Here is a 25,777-nt window from a genome sequence, read left to right on the forward strand (position 1 = left end):
AACCCTTTGACTTGCACTGATCCTAAACATCCATGTTAAAAACTGGCCACAAGAAAGATTGTGATTAGTAAGGTTTCCATTTTTAAAATTTAACACCCATATAATATTCCTATTGTTCATAACCTATTTCTGACAGAACTTGCTGATATTTTTGAAGGTTCTGATACTTGGCAAAGCTTCATAAAAATCTCTCCTAGTTTAGATTTGAAATATAGGAAACCAAGAAGACTTTCTTATCCTGTTGTTTCAAAATTCCTTGAGGAATTACTTTTATTTTATATTTTAAAGAAAAAGGACGTTCAGGGCTTGTTTTACAGCAGGAACTTCGTTGCATATTAGGCCACACACTCCTGAAGTAGCAAATCCTCCAACAGTTTACAGGGCTTTTAGTACAGGGCCTACTGTAAGCTCCAGGAGGATTGGCTACATCAGGGGTATGTGGCCTAATATGCAAAAGAGTTCCTGCTACAAAAAACCCCTGGACATTGTAGTATAATACTTTGGATTATTTTTTTCCTCACTTGGTAGTTTCCAAAAGATTAATCTAGAGTAGCTCATGTTTTTTCATTGTTTGTGCTATATTCTATACAGTTTACAGACTTCTGTCTTTTGGTATTGAGCTTCCCATGTACAGGATATGCTTGAGAAGAAGGGGACTTTCATAAAGCCATTGTCCATCATATTATTGTGGAGCACTTCTTAAAAAACACAAACTAGTGACTGAACTGCCTGAAATGCTAGCCACATACCTGTCCAGTTAGGGCTTCCATCATCCAAGTCAATCAGAGATCCTTCTGATTTACTCCATGAAATCTCCTTCATATGACAGGAAACAGACATTTTTCTTCCTAATGGATATAAGACATGTTAGTTCACAAAGCAAGAAATGTCAGAAAGAACGAACACCAAATTTTGTGTTGTTGTTGTTGTTGTTTACAATCCACCTACTCACTGAGACTAAATGCAGATTACATGATGTAACTAAAGTAAAACCAAGAGAATGGCGACATCCAATGAACAATACAGTAAGGTTTGGACTACAGCAATCTGAAAACAAACAGAAATCTCAAAAACAAAGCTGAAATGAAGCATGAGCTTTTAAGCATAAGATTTGTCTTTTCTTTTTAAGTCCTCATTCTTGTATTAGCTGCTATTTACCGTACTTCTGGGTTATTCCCCCAGTGAATAAATGTAAAAGTAATGAGAATTATTATTATTATGATTTATTTATTATTATTATTAGAGTTTTATACCACCTCCCTGCACAGTGGTCTCATGATGGTGGACAACTAGGGTTGCCAAGTCCAGCTCAGCAAATATCTGGGGACTTTGGGGGTGGAGCCAGGAGTAGGATATGACATCACCTTTGTGATTTCATATCCTGTGATGTCACTTCCAGGTCAAAGATCAAGTGATGTCACTTCCACTTCTTTTGATGGTGTCACTTTCAGCACACTGCACCCAAACGCCTTCCCTTCCTGTGATGTCACTTCCTCCTTCCAAATTTAAATTTATCTCTTTACATTGCTTTCTGCTACTCAAACATTTGTTGAGTAGCAGATCTCCAGCCACCACCTGGAGGTTGGCAATCTTAATTTATATCCTACCTTCCATGGGAACCCAAAGCTGCTTCCATCAGAGGTTGAGAGTATTCCAATGTTACCCAGCAAGTTTCCTTGGCAGAGTGGGGATTCAAATCCAGATCTCCCAGACCTTAGTCTAGCACTCTAGGTTAGACTTTACCCTTTTAAGCTTAGGATCCCCAGGTAGTTCCCTTCTTTAGTTTCCAAATAGTTAGCAAAACTGATTTACTGTGTCTCTCCCCACTCACCCCTCTCCAAATGGTTGTGGAATATCTTTGTTGGCCACTGGAGAAGGGTGAGCTGGGAGGTAAACATGCCTATCACCTTCTCCTCTCCACATGATTTGGTACTCTCTAAACCGCTACACTAGAGTGTTGAACCAGCCCTTTATGTTTTATAAACAGTATTCAGAAATATGGAGAAGGCCATTTAATAACAAAGAAATCAAAGAATGCTAATTAGACATCAGCCCACAGAATAAGCTGTCCTATTAATTCTGAGATTCTCACTATATGGATTGAGAAGTCACACCTTTGTATGCATGGCTAAGAAAGCAAGAAGAGGAACTGCTAAGTTTCCTGAGACAGTGAAATCTTGAGAAAAAGATGACATAGCAGAGCCCTAAGAGCCCCGTGGCACAGAGTGGTAAAGCTGCAGTACTATAGTCAGAGCCCTCTGCTCACAATCTGAGTTCGATTCCAGCGGAAGCTGGTTCAGATAGCTAGCTCCAGGTTGACTCAGCCTTCCATCCTTTGGAGGTTGGTAAAATGAGTACCCAGCTTGCAGGGGGGGGAGGGAAGTGTAGATGACTTGGGAAGGCAATGGCAAACCACCCCATAAAATGTCTGTCATAAAAACGTTGTGAAAGCAGTGTCACCCCAGAGTCGAAAAACGACTGGTGCTTGCACAGGGGACTACCTTTACCTTTTTAATGAAATCCACCGCAATATGCTTAAACTTTGTTAAGTTCATTCAGTAGTAATAGACTTAACACTGTAGCCAATATACTGTTGAAGTAAATATAGGAATGGCTTAAAATCTATTGCTCTTCAGTTACACATTTTTTAAATTTCCATCTTCAGTTTAACAAACTTTTAAGAAATGCTAAATATATAATTAGTATCCCATAAGTATTTCAAAAGGGAAACCAATAGTTTAAAGGTTCATTTCATTTGTAATGAAATAGTAGAGAGTGAGGGTGTCATTTTGAAATAAACTTTCCTCTTCTAAGCATAAATAGAGGCACCTTAAAGTAGTGTCTCCTCTCTACTGTATTACCAGAAAACTCAGTTGCAAAAATGATAAAACTCTTGAAAAGGATGTACAGAATTACTGCACATACCAAGACCTTGGTGTGTTTTTGGTGTTGTTTCTCCTAGAAGGCTGGCTGCATTAGTGAATATTTGATTTAAATTACTAGAAAACAAATTCATCTGTGGACAAAACATCCTTAAAAAACAAAGATAAAGGAACCTGCATAATATCAATTTATAATGGTGTGTTCTCAGCAGCTATTTCTGGCAGCTGAGAGGGCACAAAATATAGTAGTCCAATTACCAAATTAAAATGTACAAACTACAAATTATAAGCATTCCTAATTTCAGAACACATAGAACTTTTAAAACACAGAGAGACTAAAAATGAACACAGCCAAATATACTGAAACAATTTACCATCCATGTTTACAGTCTCTCATCACACCAGAACATTCACAGAAGAGGGGGTGGGGAGAATTTGGTTAATCTTAAAAGGTGCTCCTGCTGTTAAGTAAAACACTGGCTGGCACAGCCTTCCCTCACCTCCAGCAAACACACAAACACGGAAGAGGAGGGGAAAAGTTTGTTGATCTTAAAGGAAAGGTGGCGGGAAGCATGCACAGTCTTCACCCCCAACACACAGAAAAACTCAAGGAGGGGGGGAAGCCTCCTTGATCTTAAAGGTGCAGTGCTGCTGGGGAAAACAATCACAAGGAGAGTGAGAAAGGATGGCATTTATAGCTCCCCTTCACCTCCAGCACGCACTCGCTCGCTCGCTCACAGATGAAGAGAGAAAAAAAACTTTGTTGATCTTAAAAGTGCTCCTGCTGGGTCAAATGCGATGGTGAGGAGGACAGACCCAGCCTCCCTTCCCCCACTTGCAACGTCGGTTGAGCGGACAGCTGCTCGTGCTTGTCCCATTCTGTGGCTCTCTTTCCCCCCCTGCCTCCACCCTCCCCTTCTCTCATTTTACCTCAGAGGCGGAGCAGGTGACGCTGCTGTGCTGCCGCCTCTTGTCGGCTTCACACCGTAGCTGCTGCACTGAGATGGGCTCGGAGAAGGACTCGCTGTTTCCCCCCTTCCCCGCTCCCGCTTTTAGATTTTTGGAGAGCGGGGGATGGGGGTGCAATTCCAGGGGTCCCCCGGCAGGGCGGGGGGGTTGGGAAGCCTATGGACAACAAGTTTAAACCACATACATCATAATTTAAAGGTCTACACAACAACAAGGTTCCAAATCCTAAGGTGCCATAATTATAGGTCTCCTAACCCAATCAGCAGGGGAGGGAGGAGGACTAACCATACCAAATCTATGTTACTGAATTAAACACAGCAGAAAGCATCTATTCCCCAAATGATTATGATTTTAAAATTACAGTGTTTCTTCCTGTAATTGATCACACTATAAGTGAACTTACGAGAAGATTTACAGACAATTGCAATGTTTTAAATTGGGTTATTGCTTTCAGGCCCAGGTGATTTACTTTCATAATCCAGAAAAACTCAGATTTGCAAGACATTATCATTAGGGCTGCCAATCCCCAGTCGGGGCAGGGGATCCCCTGGTTTGGAGACCCTTCCCCCCTGCTTCAGTGTTATCAGAAAGTCAGGGGGGGGAGAGAAATGTCTGCTGGCATTCCACTATTCCCTATGGAAAATGGTTCCCATAGGATACTGTATCTAGGACTTTGTGGGGACTGGTTTTTTGTGATAGAGGCCTCAAATTTTCAGGATAGTATCTGGCGGTTCTCCTCAAAGCACGCACCAAATTTCAATACTATGAGCCCCAAAAGAAGGTTCCACTATCCTCCATCATTTCCAAATTGAGAGAAGGCTTTAAAAATGTGTGCTGTCCCTTTAAATGTGATGGCTAGAACTCCCTTTGAAGTTCAATTGCTTGTCACGACCTTGTTCGTGGCTCCACCTCCAAAGTCCCCGGATATTTCTTGAAATGTACCTGTAAAAGGGGCATTTGACTTTATTCCCAGGGATCTTCTCGGGAACAAATTGGACACCATGGGTCTGGATAAACACCTACTTTTTCTTATTCGTAAAATGTATTCCTTTAATAGCTGTCAAGTGCGATATAATGACCTAGGTGCTCTAACTTCAAAGATCATTTCCAATTGGGAAGTCAAACAGGGTTGTATTCTAGCCCCTTATTTGTTTAATTTATTCCTGAATGATCTGGCCCCCTCTCTAAATGCTATTGATGGTCACTCCCCTAAACTTGGGCTGTTTGTTATCCCTTTATTGCTCTATAGCGGCCCTGTGGGACAGAGTGGTAAAGCAGCAGTACTGCAGTACTGAGGTCTGAACTCTCTGTTCATGATCTAAGTTTGATTCCGGCGGAAACTGGATTCAGGTAGCCGCTCAAGGTTTACTCAGCCTTCTATCCTTCCAAGGTCGGTAAAATGAGTACCCAGCTTGCTGTGTGGGGGGGGAAGTGTAAAAGACTGGGGAAGGCAATGGCAAATCACCCCATAAAAAGTCTGCCGTGAAAATGCTGTGAAAGCAACGTCACCCCAGAGTCGGAAACAACTGGGGCTTGCACAGGCGACCTTTCCTATTGCTCTACGCTGACGATGCAGTTGTACTGTCACATTCGCAGAAGGGCCTCAAGCACCTGTTACTCGCTTTTACTTCATACTGTGAGACAAATTTCCTGTCTATAAACTATGTAAAATCCATAATTATAGTATTTTCAAAGTCCTGGAAACCACAAAGCTGGTGCCTCAAGGGAAATAATACTAAACTGGTGAAATCTTTCAAATACTTGGGAGTCTTTTTCCAATATAATCATAACTGGACAGTACAACGCAAGCAAGTGGTTATCTCAGCAAGGTGCAGTTTGTCTGCGGTGGTTAGCTTTTTTTACAAGAAGGGCAACTAATTTGTCCCAGCTGCCATTCATGTTTTTAATGCTAAAACAGTTTCTCAGTTGTTATATGGGATCCCCACTTGGGTCTGCACCCTCAATTTCCAACTTGAGCAAATTCAGGCAGCATTTTTACGCCATATTTGGGGGGGGGGGGGTGTAAGCTATGTGGCAATGTGCCTAGAGGCTGGAACCCATTTGATTGAGACCAGGGCATGGCTACATGGCTACTAACTATAAAGTTTTGGCTATGCCTACACTTTAGGGCAGACCCTGCTAGTTATATCCATATGATGCTAGCGGATTCCTTAGTTTCCAATTGGTATAGTTGGATCCAGAAGAAAATATATTCATAGGTGTACCCCTGGACAATCTCTGTATGCCAGGCCTGTAGCCATGAGGGGGCCTCACAGGGCACAGCCCCCTGACTTATGAGCAAGGCCCCCCGACTTTCAAGCCCTACCTGTCCCCCCAACTTTTTTTTAACCACCGCCACTGCTGCGGCACCTTGCACCACCTCGTTGCACTGAGCCATTCTCTCAGAGTCAGCCTCCCTCTCCCACCCCCACAAGTAGCCTGTGTGTGACCAGTGGCTGCACTCTCCCCACCTCAATCAAGGCTTGCAGCTTCATAGGCACCGGAGGCTGCTACAGCCGCTGCCACCTGATTTGCCTCCCAAAAATCCATATAAAGCCTGCCCCCCCAAGCCCTCCTCTCCCATGCCAAATTGCACTGCCTGCGGTCAGTGAAGAAGAAAGTACAGAATATTTATTTAATGAAAAAAATCCAAGCCTCTCACACTTCTGTTGTAGCTTGCAAAGCAGCCCTGCCCCAGCAAGAAGGAAAGTCCCACCTCCAAAGCGGCTCAGAATCCAATATGTTGCTCTGTTGTGCCCTTAGCCCTGCCTCCAATCGAATCACATGCTGCTGCTTCTGTTCTGCCTAGTGAATTTTGTTTGCAGCAAAAAAACTTCGGCTGCCTGCTCTCTTTCTCACCACTCTTGCCCACTCACCTCTAGTGCATAAGCCTTGTAAGTTGATCCCAGGCTCCACGTGGAACCTGGGGATCCCCATTCAAAAGGGGGGAGAGGGGGTTGGAATGGGATGCTGCCAACTTGGTGCCAAATTGAGGGTTAGTCCAGCCTCCAAGGCAGTGTAAACTGTACTCCAATCTATCCCAAAGACTATCTGTGGGGATGCCAGGCTCTAAGTGGGACCTGGGAATCCCCATTCAAGGGGGGGGGGGGTTGGAATGGAATGCAGCCAGACTCAGTTCAGTTTCAATCTCCTGGGGATCCTCATTTTAAAAAGTCATCAAATTTCTGCACTGGAGGGGGGGAGGGTTGGAATGGGATGCTGCCAACTTGGTGATCCCCATTTAAAGAGCTGTGATATTACTACTATTAAGCTGACTTCTGTTGAATCACTCCACTGAGCCATCAAAGTCTGTATTATGTGCTCAATTGGCGGGGGCTCTCCAGGGTCTTCATGGGGGAAAGGGGAAAAGCCAGATTTAAGCTTGGAATGCCAGACTTCAATTCATGGCGTGCGGGTGCTTTTCTTGAGTTATTGTGTCTACTGCTACAGCTGGGTTTTCCCCACATTTTCAGCTTAGTGCCTTATCTGAGGGGTGACATGATAGAGGTTTACAAGATTATGCACGGAATAGAGAAGGTAGAGAAAGAAGTACTTTTCTCCCTTTCCCACAATATGAGAACTTGTGGGCATTCAATGAAATTGCTGAGCAGTTGGGTTAGAACTGATAAAAAGAAGTACTTCTTCACTCAAAGGGTGATTAACATGTGGAATTCACAGCCACAGGAGATGGGGGCAGCTGCAAGCATAGACAGCTTCAAGAGGGGATTGGATAAACATAGGGAGCAGAGGTCCATCAGTGGCTATTAGCCACAGTTTATTGTTGGGACTCTTTGTCTGGGGCAGTGATGCTCTGTATTCTTGGTGTTTGGTGCTAAGGGGGGGGGCAACAGTGGGAGGGCTTCTAGTGTCCTGGCCCCACTTATGGACCTCCTGATGGCGCCTGGTTTTTTTAGCTACTGTATGACACAGAGTGTTGGACTGGATATGCCACTGGGCTGATCCAACATGGTTTCACTTATGTTCTTACGTTCTTCTGCCTCAAGGACACAAAGTCAAATCAGAAAGTGCTAATAGATTTAAAAATGCAGCTTATGTTTGAAGTCTCCAAAGTTTACATGGTGCAAATCCTCCCCCTCCTCCATTTTTAGTGAAAAGGTATGCTATATTGCCGGGAAATTGACAGGTTCATAACCAGACGAGTATCCACAGCTATATGTGAGGCAGCATTCTCTTGCCTTAGTCATGTTTTGAAACTACAACAGCTGTTGATATCCCATCAGCAGAAACACAATCTAGTACTGCTGCACTCACAAATAACATTGATAAGGACCAGAGCCAGAAACTTTTTTGAGAAACAAATATGACAAGTAATGCAATGGTAGCATCTTTGCAAAAAAAACAGATGGGTGAATGGATGGACAGACAGACAGATATTTGACAAACCAAAAGATCTGTAATGGTTAACATTTTGAAATAAACTGGAAATGTACTTGATTGATAAACAAGTGGAAAATGACTTAATTATTTATTATTTATAAGTCAAAGTCTAACGGGGGGGGTTGCCCCCCGACTTTTAAAATCTTGGCTACGGCCCTGCTGTATGCTAAGTGAAATGCAAGCATTCAGAATCCTGAAACAGAGGATTTTAGATGTTGAGAAACAGTCCCTTTGTTCTTCTGGACATAAAACTTGTTCCCCTTTAGCATTTGATATCCTCCCAGATCATGGGCTGCTTACTACCTACCTTTCCCAGATTACTTAACCCCAGTTGCACCACTCCTTTATGTTAGTGAGATTGAATGTTCTACCGTCAGCGGTACTGTCTGGGAGGTTTTACAATATCCCTTATCAGGATAGAGCCTGCCCATGTAATGGAAGGCACCTTGAAACAGTCGCCCATGTCTTTCTTCACTTTGATTTTTATGGGGAAGTGCAGAACTGTATAATCAAACCTATTCTGTCTAATCTTTATGGATTACCTGAGGTGAAGTTGGTTTTCTTTCTACTATCTGACCTATGTTCCCATATCACAAGCCTAGTTGCAAAGTACCTTTTGGCTGCCATAACAATCAGGGGGCAAAAGACTAGCTCCCCTTCTTGATGTTTGACTGGTTTTTTATAGCTGAAACTCCATGTAAATTTGCTATGCTGTACTTTTTATTTCTATGCCAATAAAGGTATTTGGATTGGATTGGAATTGGACCTGGCAGCCCTTCTGCAAGGTCCTGAGGTTAATTTGCCTATATATGTTTTTGCTTTTGTATGTAAAGTTGTCAGCATCTTGAACTTTCCTAGGGATTCCTAGAGTTTATACTTCAGTTCTTAGTAGTGATTTGGACCCCTTTTCCAACTTAGCTAAAATTTGTATTTTCCCTGGCAGATTCAAACAATCAAGTTTTTATCACCTGTATAAATGGTGTAATATTAGCACAGCTCACCAACACAAGTAAAAGAGCAAAAAAACCCCCTCAGAAACACGTTATTATAATGTTATTTTTCCGAATCAGTGATGCATGGCTGCGTTTACAGACTGTCCATCACCAATCCAAAATACTCACCTGATATTACAATATCATGAAGTCATCAGGCTTTCATCTTATATAACATTAAAAAGCCTTACAAGAGACACTTGGTTCCAGATGGCTTGATTTTTATTGCTATGACTCTGTTAACCCTAGTAAAATATTTCTGACATAAATGGATAGGAGATTGGAAAGCTGGTACTATGAAGCATCTCCTGGAATTTAATCTAGTTCTTTGTGCCATTACATCCATTTCAGATTAAACGTGGGAAGAAAAGATAGGGAATTGTTCAACTGTTCTATGTGATGAGTAATCCATAGTACAGAGCAAGAAAGTGAGAAAGAACAGGAAGAACGATGTGCCAGCCAGTACTGTCTTGAAATGCTAAGAGATTGCAGAGAATAAAGGGCTCCACAATGGTATTCTGCGCAAGGGAAACAGGACATTGAACAACACTATGACAGACTTCTGTGATATACCCAGGTTTGAATCCCCACTCTGACATAGAAGCTTGTTGCGTGACATGGTGAGGCCAGTCCAACACTTTCAGCCTAATCTACCTCACAGGCAGGGCTTTTTTTCACTTTTTTTTTTTTTTAGCAGGAATGCAGTTCTGGCTGGCTTGGTTTCAGGGGGTGTGGCCTAATATCCAAATAAGTTCCTGCTGGGCTTTTTCTATTAAAAAAAAAAAGCCCTGCGCTGTGGTAAGGATAAAATGGCGGGGAGAAGACAATGTAAGTCACTTTAGGTCTTCACTAGGGAGGAAGGAGGGGTATAAGTGAAATAAATAAGCAGAAAGCAGAAAAACAGCTGATTATGTACGATAGTCTATTTAGATACAGATTTTTCTTCTCATACATACTCTTTGTAAACTGTCACACAAGGGACAAAAAACAAAAATCTGAAACAAAGTTTGCTGGAGGGGGCTGTGGCTCAGTCTCAGAGCACCTGCTTAGCATGTAGAAGGTTCCAAGTTTAATCCCTGGCATCTCCAGCTAAAAGGATCAGGTGGCACTTGGTGTGAAAGATCTGAGAACCTGGAGAGCTGCTGCAAATGCGAGTAGACAGCGCTGACCCTGACAGGCCTGTGCTTTTCCTTCGTTTCTGTGGCCAAGGTCTTTCCCCGTTTTTAAATTTTTTTCCTGATTTATAAATAAGAACCACTGTGGTGTAACGGTTAGCCTGTTAGACTAGGATTCGGAACGATCCAGGTCCAAATCCCCACACCATCATAAAACTTCCTGAGTGACCATGGACAAGCCTCTCTCTCTCTCTCTCTCAGGCTGATCTAACTCACAGGCTGGTTATGAGAGGTGAGGTGAGGATAATTATATATGACATCCAAGAGAGCTCTGGATAAGTAAAAGAATAATAAAGCTGATAAATGTTTGACCACTTGTGGCTGTTTAAAACCATGTTTTACATCATTCAAGCGGCACAGTTCCTGAGGGAATTTCTAGGGAAGTTCACTAGTATGACATTTAAAATCATTGAATTTACCTCAAAAAGTAGAGTATGCTTAACATTTTCTCATCACTTAGAAAGCTTTTGAAATAGATATCATGTCTTTAAAATGCAATTTCGGGTGGTTATTTTTACTCTTTGAACACAGAGAAACACACATGAAACTGCCTTATACTGAATTAGCCCATCAGTCCATCCAGATCAGTATTGTCTAGACTGGCAGCAGCTCTCCAGGGTCTCAGGTTGAGGTATTTTCACATCACCCACTGGGGCTGGGGCTTTCAGCTGGAGATGCCAGAGACTGAACCTGGAACCTTCTGCATGCAAAGCAGAGGCTCTTTCATGGAGCCACAGCTCCTACCTTTAAACCTTTATGTTTTACAGGTTGCATTTAAATAAAATAATCTGTGATATACACAAGAATCTTGGTGTGGTAGATAAAATCCATCAAAGGAACTACACCAAACCATTGGCATAACTGTAACTAGGAAGCATTCCCTGCACTGGTCTAAACTTTTTAATTGGATGGGTGACATCAGGCTGACAGACTTGCTATCAAGTTTGATGAAATGGACAGTACTTCCTCACAGTGGAAGATATTTCCAAAGTAGTGCAGCTGAAGACAGCAAGAGGCTCTTGGCCTGCTTGTGCTGCTGTGGCAATAATCCATCAGCTCAACTGGCCTTTGCCAGAAGCTTCAACATGACCATGCAAAATCCTGCAGGACATTGCAATACAGACTGGCTCAAATCTTTAGGAAAGCTGACATAAATGAAAGATGTTCCATGCAGACATTAGAACATCCCTATCAAGCTCCCAAAGCAGAATGGCTAAGAATTAGAGCAAAATTAGTCAACAAAGAAACCTGGCATTGAAAACAGAACAATTACCCACATCTATGCAGTATTATAGCTAGCAACAACAGAATATCAAACATTGTCTCCCGGTGTTACCAAATACAGATTTTACCCCCTACAGAAAGGGATTAATGTAGCAGGGGGAAAAACACTGGTACACAAATTGCAGGATGCCAGGAAGGCCTATCCAATCTCATCTCAGTATCTCTCAAAATGAAGCAGATAGTGTGACAACTTTAAAAGTGACATTATCTACTAGCTATGCACAAGAATGAATACAGTCAGTCCAAATATTGTACCATTAGATAACAGTACTATTTTCTGAGTAGAAAAGCTCTCTGCTGATGCATTCCAGCTAAAGACATAGTGGTAATTTACAACTGACAAATTAATTGTTAACGCACTGATTTTACTAGTTTTAATTCTATTGTTCTTATTGTTCAATTATGTTGTAATCCACCCTGAGTCCATTCCCGGGGCTGGGCGGAATATAAATTCCCTAAATAAAACATATAAAAACTTGCATACTAAGTACAGGTTCAAAATACACGAGCTTGAGAATGATAAGGCAGGCCAAGCATCACCTCCAGAAGGGCTGATAATGAACGATGCTACACTAATCTCCACTTCTCCCCTTCTGGAGATAAACCATGGGTTTATTTCTATATTGAATACTCTACTCCAGGGGTGTCAATCTCATTTGTTATGACGGCCGGATCTGACACAAATGAGACCTTGTCAGGCTGGGCCATGTCATAAAATGTAATGCTAGGTAGCAGAGATATAAACTTTATAAAGGACACAAACAAACATAATTAAAGATTTTTTAAAAAACTTAAAACGTTAGCATTAGAGCTAGTTTGGTGTAGTGGTTAAGTGTGCGGACTCTTATCTGGGAGAACCGAGTTTGATTCCCCACTCCTCCCCTTGCAGCTGCTGGAATGACCTTGGGTCAGCCATAGCTCTGGCAGAGGTTGTCCTTGAAATGGCAGCTGCTGTGAGAGCCCTCTCAGCCCCACCCACCTCACAGGGTGTCTGTTGTGGGGGAGGAAGATAAAGGAGATTGTGAGCCGCTCTGAGACTCTGAGAGGAGGGTGGGATATAAATCCAGTATCTTCTTCTTAATGGTGCTTTCTTTGTATCTCTCCCATGGGATGCAGGGAACTGGGCTCTGGCTCTTTCCTTCCTTCCCCAGGGGACCAGGAGGGGGAGAAGCTTCAGCCAATAGAAAGAAGAGAGGCTTGTCTCAATAGCTCTGCTGTGTGATTGAGAGATCCTGGCAAAGCAAGCTCCTTTTCCCCTCTTCGTCCCCAAGGGAGAAAATAGAGGTTTTGCTCTGTGGCTGTGAAGCAGAAGGAAGCAAGAGAGAGGGAGAAGGAAGCAACAGACAACAGCCCATTGCTCAGGGGCCTGATAGGAGCCCTCCGGGGGCCTGATTCAGCCCCTGGGCCGCATCTTTGACACCCCTGCTCTACCCCATTGGCAACCTTCTGTTAAATGGTTGTTTGTTTTCTGAAGAGGCATGGCAGAGTGAGATGGGCTGAGTGGAATCCAGAAAGCCCAGGTGTGCTGCTGATGGCATCTCTGCAACCCTGAAGAGCTTTGTGGCCATATCCTGGAATGTTCCTCTTCTACGGAAGCAGCAGCACCACTTGCCAGCAGCAAGTCAGGGGACTGGAAAAATGAGCAAATCAGAGGCATTTTCCCTATCCTCCTGTCTCCTCTTATCATCCCTCTAAACTGATGCTGAAATATATGAAACAACTTAAGCAAAATGGGAAGATGAGAGAAGAACAGCTCCGCATGTCCTTCATTCTAGCTTGGAAAACATGTAACAGTGCAGAATTTCCTTTTTGTTGCATCTCCATGTCAGGAAAAGCATCACCTATTGGGCTTTTGCCTGCCACGTGTCTGTTAATGGCAGAGGAAACAGACTACAGAAAGTAGCAACCCAATGTGATGTCTGTCTGTCTGTCACTCTCCTCTCCCCCACCGCCTGCTTCCCACAGCAATTTCAAGAAGTCTAGGCAACGGTGTATACCCTGCCCCTTCCACTTTATTTTTTCTGCTTTAGAAACCTTCCTTGTTTTTCACTGGAAGAGAAATTATTGCCTCTTATTAAATGGACTATGTGCTACAGCTCAGTGACTTTAAAACCAGTTCCTGCCAGTCCTACATAGCTCTGCACTTTACTGAGTCCTTTACATAGTAAATCTATCTTCACAACAAAAAACGGAGGCCTCAGCATGACTTGGTTCTGTTTCTATGCCCTCAGATTCTTTCATGCTAGTACTTTACATTTATAAATAGTTAGGAGCTTGGACAAATGGACTGAAGATCCAAGATGTTCAGAAGCATAAAGTGGGACTCTACAGACTCTTCCATCATGGCTCCCCACCACCACACACACAGCAGCTATGCTCAAGGGGGCAGAATGTGGCTCTCTTGCATTCAAGAGTTGTGGCACCACTCCTTCAAGCATGTCTCCTGTTACATAATAGGAGACTATAGGCCCTCCCTAGGAACATCATAGAGAACCTCTGTGATGATTTTCCATTGCCTAATATGAATGGTGCTTTGAGGAAGCAGCCGAGTGCAATATTCTCCCATCACTTAACTGGCCAACTGCCTGTCACTGGCAGCAGACCCCCTGGCAGCCTGGCACCTTCCCTGGCAAGCACCAACCATACTAGCCTCCAATACTGATTCTGTTGCCAGCTAATTTTGGGACATTCAGCTCATTTGCAAAAGAAATCGCTGGGATTTAGCAATATAACTGTTACATATTTTGCTTTAATCTAGCAACCTCAGCTTTCAGAAGGCTACAAATACTGAACTGCTAGATCAAAGTATGCTTATGAAAGCAGGGCCAGCCCTGCCACTAGGCAAACTAGTCAATTGCTTAGGGCACTGAATTGGGCACCCCGCATGTAACTCAGTGACATTATCAGTGCGAGGGGGTGTGCCAGAAGTTAGCCTTGCCTAGGGTGCCAGATAGTCTAGGGTTAACCAACAAACAGTTGAAAGTTAACCAATAAACAGTTGGCTATATAAGAGCTGGTTTCAAGTTTTTCCAATCTCATAGGATACTCAGTTTATACACTTACTATTAAATTTTCAGACATGTCACTGTGAAACTTCTTAATGTTTATGCATACATTTAAGAACCTGAACCAACAGAAATGATTAAATCCCCTACCTTTTATTGGCTTTATTCCACCAGGGCTCTTTTTCTAGCAGGAGCTCCTCTGGCCATGCCCCCCTGATGTAGCCAATCCTCCAAGAGCTTAAACAGCTTTTATTATGGGGCCTACTGTAAGCTCCAGGAGGATTGGGTACATCGGGGGCGTGGCCTAATATGCAGAGGCGCTCCTGCTAGAAAAAAAGTCCTGATTCCAACCATGGGTCAGGATTTGAGATTTAAAAGCCAAATTGGGAGAACTTCTTTGTTATCTGTCAGGATAAAATAACTCACTCTGAACTGTGTAGGGAATACTTACATTTCACTGGCAGGCATACTTTAGTTTATCTATGTTTTTAAAGTAATTTTCCCAAAACATTGGTTGTCTTTAACTGTATTCATGATAAATAAGAATAGGAGCAAAGTTCACTGAGTCAAAACCATGTTTAATTATAATATCATTGTGAGCATGTTTAATACATGCCTGCACAATAGTAAGTGAAGCAGGTTTGCCTGGAAGCAAACTAAGAATATTGCATCACTTGAAACATAGAGAATGTGGTTTTATTGCGAAACCCTATCAAGAAGGCATAAAGTGAATGAGGAATTTAAGATACTGAAATATAGATATATACAAAGAAAAAGATAGAGAAAGGGTGTCAGTCTTAATTGTTTAAAGAAAGAAAATCATTTCAAATTTTAGAAATCTATGCACAGACAGCAAAGGCATAACAAATTTCATTGTGACATGTCAAAAAATTTAAACAATGCACTGTGAGCTGGGCATTCCAATAAGTTCTGAAAGGTTTGAGAGCAGCTCTTCTATCCCCAAGTATACCTTAGTTAATGGAAATTAGGATTCATAAAGAGTTTATTTTGATCTAGCAGTTCAATCAATTTTGATGATGGACCCTAATTACACAAGGAATGGAGTAGCCAACTTTTCTAGATATTGATGCCTGCTGGACCAAAATCAGGAACAGCCACAGACGGCATATCAAGATCCTTGGTAAAAATCTTGATTTTTTTTTTTAATTAACATGTGTCAACACTAGTAGACAAGACAAGAAGGACAGTCAAGAAATGAGCCAGATGCACAGCATGGGTCACACAGGATGAAACACAGAATTCACTGACAAAAAAATACCCACACAGCTAGATTCAAGTCCTGTAACACTTTAGAGAACAATAAAATGTTGGGGGTATAAGCTTCCAAGAGTCAAAGTTCCCTGATGAAGGGAGTCATTGGGAAAGGAAGCTTTCTTGTACCTCCAAAATTTTATTGATCTCTAAGGTGCTACTGGACTTGAATCTAGCAGTTTTGCTACAGACCAACATGGCTACCCTCTGAAACGAAGAAGACAACGGCATGGGCAGGAGCGTGTTTCGGCGCTGTGTGCCTCAGGCCTCTAGGCAAAGTGTTTTAGCAGGGTTGAGGCTGTGAGCGGGGTTCTTTGCGCTCCGTGCTTCTGGTCCTGTTGTGATAAGCGTGTTCACGCTAATTGGAGCTTATCTTTCTGATCAGCGCTTTTGGCCCCAGGCAGCATCCCGATCGGTGGGGCGAGGGCGGGGAGCGGCGGCTCCTCGTCTAGTGGGGGTTCTTGCTGCTGCCTTGAGTTTGTTGGGACGGCGTTGGACGAACGGAGGCTGGCATCATTATATAAGGCCTAGTATCCATGGGGGGGGTTGTCTACCTGGTGGGGAGGGAATCACACAGGGTGGGGGAGTTGCCCCTCATTTTCTCCTGGGGAGTGGTTCCCTTATTTTTCTGAGGAGGGGTATTTTTTGGCTCCCGGTGGCTCTCATTTGTGTGCCATTTCATCCCCCCTCCCCCCCCCCTTCTTGTTAGTCTTCTGGTGGCACAGGGCTGGGGCAGCCATTTTATAGCCCTTCTTCTTCTTGATCTGTGGGCAGCCATTTTGGTGACTGTCTGTGGGTGGCCATTTTGTAGGATCGGTGGTTTGTTCTAGTATTTGGCAGCGGTAGGTAACCAGTGTGTGCTGCAATATGTCAGGAAGGAAAGGGGCTGGAGAATCCAAGGGAAAGCAGCCGGCTCCTAAAGCCCCTGCTAAGAGGCCACCAGTTCAGAATTCCTCTTCAGAGGACGAGGTGGATGAGCTGGTCAATGCTAGCACTGTTCAGAGGCTCAGGGCTTTGGAGGAAGCATCAGGTATGCCTCCTGCTGAGGGGGTTGGTGCTGGAAAAGGGTCAAAAAGGGTGGTTCAAGTGAATCTTTTAACCCGTTTGTCCATTCTTAAGGGCAGGTCCAGTGTGCTCCTTACTGGCGGTGTCCAGGGTCTCGGCGACGCAGATGGTGGATCTGGGTCGTCGGCTGGAACAGTTGGAGCAGGGTCATTGATGGTGCCGGCTGGAGTGGTTGGTAAGGCTGGTGACATCTCTCAGGAGTGTGCTGGGTCTGTGTGGCCTTGGGGTCCTTGGAGTCAAGTTTCTCATACTGGGCAGGGCATCACAGCAGGGGGTTCAGGCCTGGGTCCTCCCACAGGTGGTGGTGCTTTGTCCAACTGGGCTTGGCCAAGTGGGCAGGTTGGCCCATGTGGATTGTGGCCGGGTGCGGTGCAGCAGAGTATGGTGGTCCCTTTTGGGGGGGGGGGGTGGGGTGTCCCTTCTCCTTATGGGGTGGTTCTGTTTGCCACCTTGCCTTTCGGGGAGGTGGCCTTGCCCCTGGGTGATCATTTGCTGCCGGCAACCAGGGAGAAAATTTTGAAGGGCGAATATGTTGACATCTTTTCCCTCATTTTTCAAGAGTTGGAAAAGAAGGACAAGGAGGAATTGGGTGAGAAGGAAAAGTAAAAGTTGAAAAAGCGGAAAGTAGAACGGACCTGGGCCAATTGGCTCCCTGGGTTTCTCATTTACGCCGGGGTGATTGCGCGGGCGCAGCCTTGGAGGGCTGCTGCCCTTTTTCAATACTTAGATATAATCTACAAGGGGTATACGACTTTTAGCGGACCTGCGTGGATACAATACAACGAGGAATTTTAGATGAGGGCCGCCTTGTATCTTTCTCTACAGTGGGACCGTATTCATCAGCAGCTCTGGCTGCAGGTTATGTCCCCAGCGCAGCCAAATTTGGGTGACTAATCTGATAGTGGTCATTTGGTTAGCAAGTCATCCGCTAGTTCCTCATCATCCTTAGGCTCTCCCCGTGGTTCAGTGGGGCAGGCGGTTCAACCCCGCTTGCTCTGTTGGGAATTCGGGTCCCAGGGGGTGTGTGGCAGGAAGGCCTGCCAGTTCAGGCACAAATGCTCCATGTGCGGTGGGTCCCACGCCTTTAATAACTGCCCTAGAGTGCGGGGATGAAAGAATTCAAAGAAGCCTGGTGGGGGTGGAGGACCACATCAAGCTGGAAAAGGGGGCCAGCCTGATAAGGGTGGGGCCTCTTGAGCATTGGCTAAGTTATCCTTGAAGGGCAGACAGTTTTTATTTGTTGGAAGGTTTTAAAGTTGGTTTTAGGGGCCTCGGGTCCCATTTATGTCTGGGAACCTTGTCAGTTAAGGGCTTAGAGCAGGTCGTTAGAAACAAGATTGCCAAGGAGTTGGCAAAGGGTAGGATCTTGGGTCCTTTTCGCAACCTCCAGTATGTACTCTTAGGTTTTCGCCATTGGGCGTGGTGCCAAAAAAGGCACCTGGTGAATTTCGGTTGATTCACCATCTCTCCTTCCCCAGGGGGAAGTCTGTGAATGATAGGATTCCTGAGCACTTATGCTCAGTTAAGTACACCAGCTTCGACCAAGCTGTAGCCATGGTGAGACGCTGAGGGGTGGGTGCAGAGTTGGCAAAATGCAATATTAAATCTGCATTTCTCCTTCTTCCAGTCCATCCTGATGATTTTGAGCTTTTGGGGTTTTCTTTTGAATTTTACATGGATAGAGCATTGCCTGTGGACTGCTCTGTATCATGTTCTGCTTTCGAGCGTTTCAGCACATTCTTGGAATGGGCTGTGCGGGAGAAAGTGGATTTACAGGATGTTGTTCATTATTTGGATGACTACCTTTTTGTGGGTCCCAAGGGGACTGATCGTTGTAGGCAGTTGCTGTCTGGCTTTATTGAGCTGGCTGCAGAGCTTGGGGTCCCTTTGGCTCCAGAGAAAACAAAAGGTCCGACCCAAAAGCTAACGTTTTTGGGGATTGAGATTGATACCGTGGCGCAGCTGTCTAGGGTACCTCTACAAAAAATAGTTGAATTGAGGACTAGAATTTTTGCCTTTCTTTGTAAAAAGAAGGTTACCTTGCTAGAGTTACAACAGCTAGTGGGGCACCTCAACTTTGCGTGCAAAGTGGTTGCTCCTGAGAGGGCTTTTCTTAGAAGGCTCTGTGATGCTATGACAGGGTTACGCCCGCCTCAGCATAGAACACGGGTTACCTGCAGCATGAGGGATGATTTGAGGGTTTGGCAGGAATTTTTGGAGTCCTTCAATGGAGTCTCTTTCTGGAGAGAGGATGAGGCTCGAAGCTGAGCTCCAGGTCATGTCTGATGCTGTGGGGTCTTTGGGTTTTGGAGTCTATTTTCGCGGACATTGGTGCACGGATAGTTGGACGGACTCTTGGAAGCAGGTGGGAGTGAATCGAGATCTTATGTTTCTTGAGTTCTTTTCCATTTTAGTTGCGGTTTGGCTGTGGGGGAAGGATATGGCCAATCACACCATTCATTTTTGATGTGATAATATGGCGGTAGTCCATGTCATTAATTCCCTTTCATCCAAATCCCAGCGGGCTATGAGGTTGGTGAGGGCTTTCACTCTGTGTTGTTTGCGGCTTAATATTTTGTTTTTAGCCAAGCATATGCCTGGGGTGAGTAACAGGGTGGCTGACGCTCTCTCATAAACAGACTGAGAGGTTTCGTCAGCTGGCCCCAGATGCCAACAGAGAGGCGGTGTCAATGCCCCAGGAGTTATGGCTGATTGGAGAGCTGAAGCCTGCAGAGCGATAGGCCTAGCCATTGCACCAAGCACCAGGAAGTCTTACAAATGGGCTGTGCAGCAGTTTGAAGACTTTAGGGCTGAGGTAGGGTATCGCATTGTTTGGCCCCTCCCGGTGGAGCAGTTGCTCCATTACTGTGTTTTGCTTCGAGGTAAGGGATTGGCCGTGCGATCCATTAGGGGACACTTGTCTGCATTGCCATTTGCCAGTAAGGCACTGGGTTATAGGGAAGTAACAGCTGAGTTTCATCTTCGAAAGATGCTGAAGGGGTGGGCCAGAGAGGCAGGACCCAGGGTAGATACGCGAAATCCTATGTCTCCATTGATTCTGCAAGGTCTGAAGGGGATTTGGGACGTGGTGTGTGCTTCTTCTTTTGAAGCATGTTTATTTCATTCCACGTCTTTAGTAGCCTTTTGGGGGGGCCCTCAGAGTTAGCGAGCTGGTGGCACAGTCCAGAAATGATGTTTCTGGTAAGGCTCTGTTGTTAAGGGACCTGGAGCTATCTGTGGGTAAGGCTGTGATTACTGTCCGTCGCTCTAAGACGGATCAGTTGCAAAAAGGTACAGTACTTGAGCTAGGTAGTTGTTCAGAGCTTGAGCTGTGTCCAGTTACCGCGTTGGCTGCTTATTTGGCAGTCTAGGGGCTTAAGGATGGGTTTTTGTTTTGCCATTATGATGGTAGCCCATTGACAAAACATCAGTTTTGGGCGGTGACATCACGGGCTTTAGGTGAATTGGGGTTGACTGGGGTGCGGTTTGGGACCCACTTCTTTAGAATTGGGGCAGCCTTGACGGCTGCCGCTATGGGGTATCCTTCCTCTTCCGTTCAGCAGTTGGGCCATTGGTGTTCATCGGCCTACAAGTCTCACATTCGACCTTTTCTCAGGCCTTGAGTAATTTTGTTGGATGTTATTGGTTCTGTTCTTGTTTAACTGTTTTTTCTCTTTAGATGCTGTTGTTCCTGGCCAGAGGAGCCGAGTTCTTGTCTGTGGCCATAGCCACGTGTTTTGGGCCGCTCATCAAGTGCAGAGAACTTCGGTCGGCTCTCAGCTAAGACTCAGCCAACATGTTTGCATTGAGTGGCGGGGGCGCCGGAGCCTTCAGTGACCGGGCCTGCTGCCTTTGTTATTTCAAGATAGTGTGGGTCCTCCTCCTCAGGTTTTAATTGTTCACCTGGGAGGTACTGATCTAAGGCTTTTAAAGGGCAAGGCCTTGGTTTGGCAGGCCCATGATGATTTTCAGTATATTAGGGAGCGATGGCCTGGGACCACCATAATTTGGTCAGCCATGCTGCCCTGCCTGGTTTGGCGCTGACCTTGGGACCCTGCTGCTATTGAGAGGGCCCTGTATAAGGCTAATAAGGAGATTAGCAAGGTGTTGAAAGGGGGGTTGGGCCACTATCTACCCCACCCAGATATTTCTCGGAAATTTCCAGATCTCTATAGAGGGGATGGGGTTCATCTCTCAGAAAAGGGTAATATGCTTTTTCTGAAAGAAATAGTTTTATTAAGCAAGCAAACAAGCAAGCAAATAGTAAAAAAGAAACAAATACATCCAAAGCAACAATAAACGAAGAAATACAAAAAAAACAAATCAAGAACACTATAAAGCACAATAAAACACTATGAAACACAATGAACACAATAGAAAATACACAACCATACAATTAAGAAGAAAAACCACTACAACTACAAACTCATTCACACTAAGGAATGGAGAGGATCAATAAACTTCTGTTACTCCAAATCAACACCTTTACTTTTTACCCACTTGTATATGGGATCCCATTCCTCCAAACATTTTTGCACATTACCATCTCTTAATCTTATGGACATTAAATCGGATTCTGCGGCATCTAACAGTTTGGTAATGAATTCCTCTCTGTTGGGGATTTTATTGGTCTTCCAATACTTGGCATAAAGTATTCTGGCAACAGTAACTATGTATAGTAATAGTTTTAGTTTTGTCGTAGGGAGGTTTTGTCTGCAGATATTCAAGAGGTATAGTTCTGGTACATGACTAATTTTTATTTTCAAGATTTTTTGTGCCCAAATATTGACTTGGGCCCAATATTTTCTGGCATCTTCACATTGCCACCAAATATGAAACAAGGATCCTTTAATTTCTCGACACTTCCAACATTTGTTAGAATATGTAGGATATATTCTAGCCAATCTATCTGGTGTGAGGTACCATCTGTATACCATTTTGTACAGATTTTCTTTAAAATCTGCTGGTTTTATTAATTTCAAGTTCTGTTTCCATAATTTTTCCCACTCAACCAAGTCTATGTTAAATCCAAAGTCTTTCAACCAACGGATCCATGATTCTTTTACAGTCTCATCTTGCATCTTAATTTGGAGCAGCCAATCATAAACCTTGGAGATAATCTTCTGCTTGGCCTCTAAGGTAATATGCTTTTTCTGAGAGATCTCTGGCAAGGGCTGCGGGTGGCCTTGGGGCTCCCGGTGGGTACTAAGGCCTAAGTAGAGACTTGGCCCTAGTGGTGGCAGGTTTTCCTGGGTTATGGTACTATGCGGCTAGGGGAGGACCATGAAGCATCCCCCTTTTGGGGAATTAGGGGCTTGGCATGATCAACCCTGGGGTGTGATGCCCTGGGGTGGGGAGAATCCAGACTGTCCTGGAGGCTCGACAAGATGGTGCCTTTCACTGAGACGTGCGTCTGGGGTTTGGACCCTCTGGGGCGGGCCTCCCTGCTGGGCTGGCCTGGTGGGAGCTGTGTCACACAGCTCTGGCTGGGGGCTGGGTCTCTCGCCCGCGAATGGCAGGGCAGCGGTCTGTTGAGACCCCTAGCCCTGACCAGGCCGCTGTTGGGTGCCTTGCTGGGGTGTTATGAGTATAAAAGTGGCCCATAATTTTTATCAATTCATTTGTGTCCGACTCTTTATTCCGACTTTGGGAGGCAAAGGGCTGCCAAGCCCCCACTATAGCAGAATACCTCCCACTGGCAGCCTTCTTTGCCCACCACCACTTCAAGCAGTGGCACTGGTGGGAGAGGAATTAAAAACAGTCACATCAACTGTGTTGCTATGTCACTCCCAGGAAAAACCTGGATATGATATAGGGTAGTTCTAGGAACTGCTGCTGGCCAGCCAGGCCCCAGAGAGGCCGCTGCAGAGCGTGGCTGGACCCCACAATCCTTGCCGGCCAGCCAGGCCTCAGGGAGGCTGCCGCTTGGCCTGACCTGGCCCAGCAATCCCTGAGGGCCAAACCAAGTGATCTCAAGGGCCGTAAATAGCCCTCGGGCCTAGTGTTCCCCACCCCTGTCATAAATTAACTTGAGGTGAGCGGAAATTTAAATTAATAGAGATAGGGCTGAAAATTAAAACCACAAGGGCCACTCTGATGTATAATAGGGAAGGCAAAATACAATTTTTGAAATTTTCCCTATTCAGACCATTGGTGATAACTTTTCAACACAATCTTCATCTGCCTTATCCAGAAATCAACCTATTTGCATTCAATGGGAATTACTCTCTAGCATGTATCAGAGTAATTCTAAACAGAGGTACACCTTTTTAAACTCCTTGACTTCAATGAATTTATATGGGTCTAATCCTGTTTAGCACTGCACTGTATGTTTAAGATTACAGCCTTTATTCATTAAATTGCAAGTTACCACACACTACTTTTGATATTTCCAAAGGGTTCATGTATGGAGGTTTTAGCTGTACATAGATTTATAACTAATGTTTTTGTAAGCCATCTTGAAATTGTAGAAAGAAACTGAAAAGATAAGAAAGGCCTTTTCAATAAGTAAATAAATTACATTGATCAATTTAACTGGTAAAAAACAGCAGGTGATTACATCCTTCAGTCAGTTGAGTCCCCGGGTCTACATTTCCAACATTCACCTTGTTTTCATGTTTTATATGTAATGTCACATGCCATATGGAATACACTGCCACATCTGGCTTTGTTTGCAGCATATAAAAGGTGTAGCAATAAATAATGCATAAACTTGGTGATTTTGTTTAGTTTGGGTTTTTTTCCCATTCTCTTTTCTGGTGTGAGATTGAGCCAGATAGCAGATTTTAGGAGGCCTGTTATTTGCCCAGGGCTGAGTACTTACATTGACTGAAGCAAGATAGCATATTTTAAGAACACAGCATAGAAAATAAAAATATGAGTGAAGAAATACATCCATAGATAATATTATTTCTTAAATCAGAGGTTTTTAACCTATGAATCATGACTCAAATGGGTCACAGAAACACACACACCCTAACACGCACGCATACCTGGAGACCCTATAAAGCAGCCAAAGTTAGGTCTGGAAAGGTTGAAAATCAGAAACAGGCCCATAAAATGCTATGGTTTTATGTAGTTTATCAGACTCTCCTCTGATCCTGATTAGAGTGTTCTGTGAAGCAGGAACTTTCTTAAATTAACACAAGCTTGGGTGTGTGTCTTGCTCTGCCCATAGTTTACAGAGTTGGGCCTTGTTTTATAGACTATGGCCTTGTTTTATAAACTAAAGCCCTGTATAGTTTTTGTTTTGTTTTTTTAACATTAAGCAGGTAACATTGATTTATGCTGGAATTTCGCGTGGGCTGACTGAAACCTAATACAGAGATTCTTATGAAGAAGAACAGGCGAAAAGAATGTGAAATGCTCTCCTGTGAGTTAATGTATTGCTCTTTCTTTCCCGGTATAAGTTGAAGTATTTGAAAACAGTTGGAGTCCAGTGGCCCTTCTTTGTGCACGCACACGAAAGCTTATACACAGAATAAAACTTTGCTGGTCTCAAAAGACCCACTGGACCCAAAACTTTGTTCTGCCGCTTCAGACCAACACGGCTGCCCACCAGAATCTATGTGAAAATAGTTTTACAATTGATACAAACATACTGTAAGGATTAGTTCTACGCCAGGGGGGGCGGAGGGGGGGTGGGCATCCCAGAACTAAAATTCCAATTTGTGATACCCAAAGCTCCCTTCTGAAACAACTAGTTAAAATTTCCACAATGGCTTAGAACTTGGAAGAGATCAAGAGAACGTGACCTCGTTCTTTAAAATCTCAGTAACACACGCAACCTGCCCCCCCCCCCCCCACGGGATGTTTGGGCTTTACATGTTTCTCCTACAACTTTGGTTGTTCAAGTCCCTTTCAAAGTGTGAGCCGGACGCCAATTTTTCAAGACGCGATTTGTACCCTAAGCCCCCTTTCTGTCTTCTTATGGGCAGATCTAATTAGTTCTTCCTCCTCTTCTTTCCCCCACTGCGTTTTAAGTCATGCAGAGTCTAAAACTTATAACTTTAAAAACATACCTTTTCTTCTGCGTAAAGATGCAATAGCTGCTTATCTTAAGGCACACACAGGCATTGTCTTGAAAACCTCCATATGTTAAAGTATCCCCGATGTTTCCATGCTGACTTCAAAAAATGCGAATACGGCAAGTACTTAAACCCAGAACACACGCCTTCTACCTGTGGCTTCTTGTGGGTGGGAGCGATTTTGTCTGGGACTTTGAGTCCGTCAGCTGCTTCATTACATTCATTGAAGTAGGCGCTCCAAGAAGCCCGAACTACATTACCCATGATTCCATTCGGTTCATACCTGAAACCAGGCGAGCTGGTTTCGTTATGGAAGTTTCACCTTAGGGCGGGAAGGAGGAGGAAGCGTGAGAGAAAGTACGTTCCGTTTCTGTAATTTGTTTTGTTTGGCCACCCTGTAGATGAATGCCTATTGCATTATGTAGGCTACACACTGGAAGGGAGCAGCCAGGCAAAAAGAGTGGGTCTGATACTCCGGTTGGAAAACAGTGAACGTCAATGCTGCGAGTGCAAGAGGTTTATAATAATATCAGAACCTGAACAACCAGATTCTGGAGATGAGACACTCTGAGCTGTCTGCAGGTGGACAAGTTGGGGGTGGCACTGGCACCAGTTGTCAGCAGAAAAGGAAATAAGAAAATATGATTTTGTTATTTATTTGAATATTTATACCCTGTGTTCACTGGTTTACCCTCATAACAATAACCC

The 25,777-nt window shown here is 44.1% G+C and overlaps 1 protein-coding gene across 2 annotated transcripts in view; it reads right to left on the bottom strand.

The window, feature by feature from the left end:
• The window catches only part of MACC1 (MET transcriptional regulator MACC1), a 46,512-nt gene extending 21,233 nt beyond the window's left edge, over positions 1-25,279 (bottom strand). For both annotated transcript variants that reach the window (XM_060248629.1, XM_060248628.1), the window contains exons 1-2: positions 25,064-25,279; positions 750-848 (exon numbers count right to left, since the gene is read on the bottom strand). In XM_060248629.1, the coding sequence (XP_060104612.1) occupies positions 750-840 (91 nt within the window). In that variant the 5' untranslated portion in view covers positions 841-848; positions 25,064-25,279. The remainder of the gene's footprint in view (positions 1-749; positions 849-25,063) is intronic.
• Between the last annotated feature and the right edge of the window lie 498 nt (positions 25,280-25,777).

This window comes from Heteronotia binoei, chromosome 10, assembly GCF_032191835.1.
Source record: "Heteronotia binoei isolate CCM8104 ecotype False Entrance Well chromosome 10, APGP_CSIRO_Hbin_v1, whole genome shotgun sequence".
Classification (NCBI taxonomy): domain Eukaryota; kingdom Metazoa; phylum Chordata; class Lepidosauria; order Squamata; family Gekkonidae; genus Heteronotia; species Heteronotia binoei.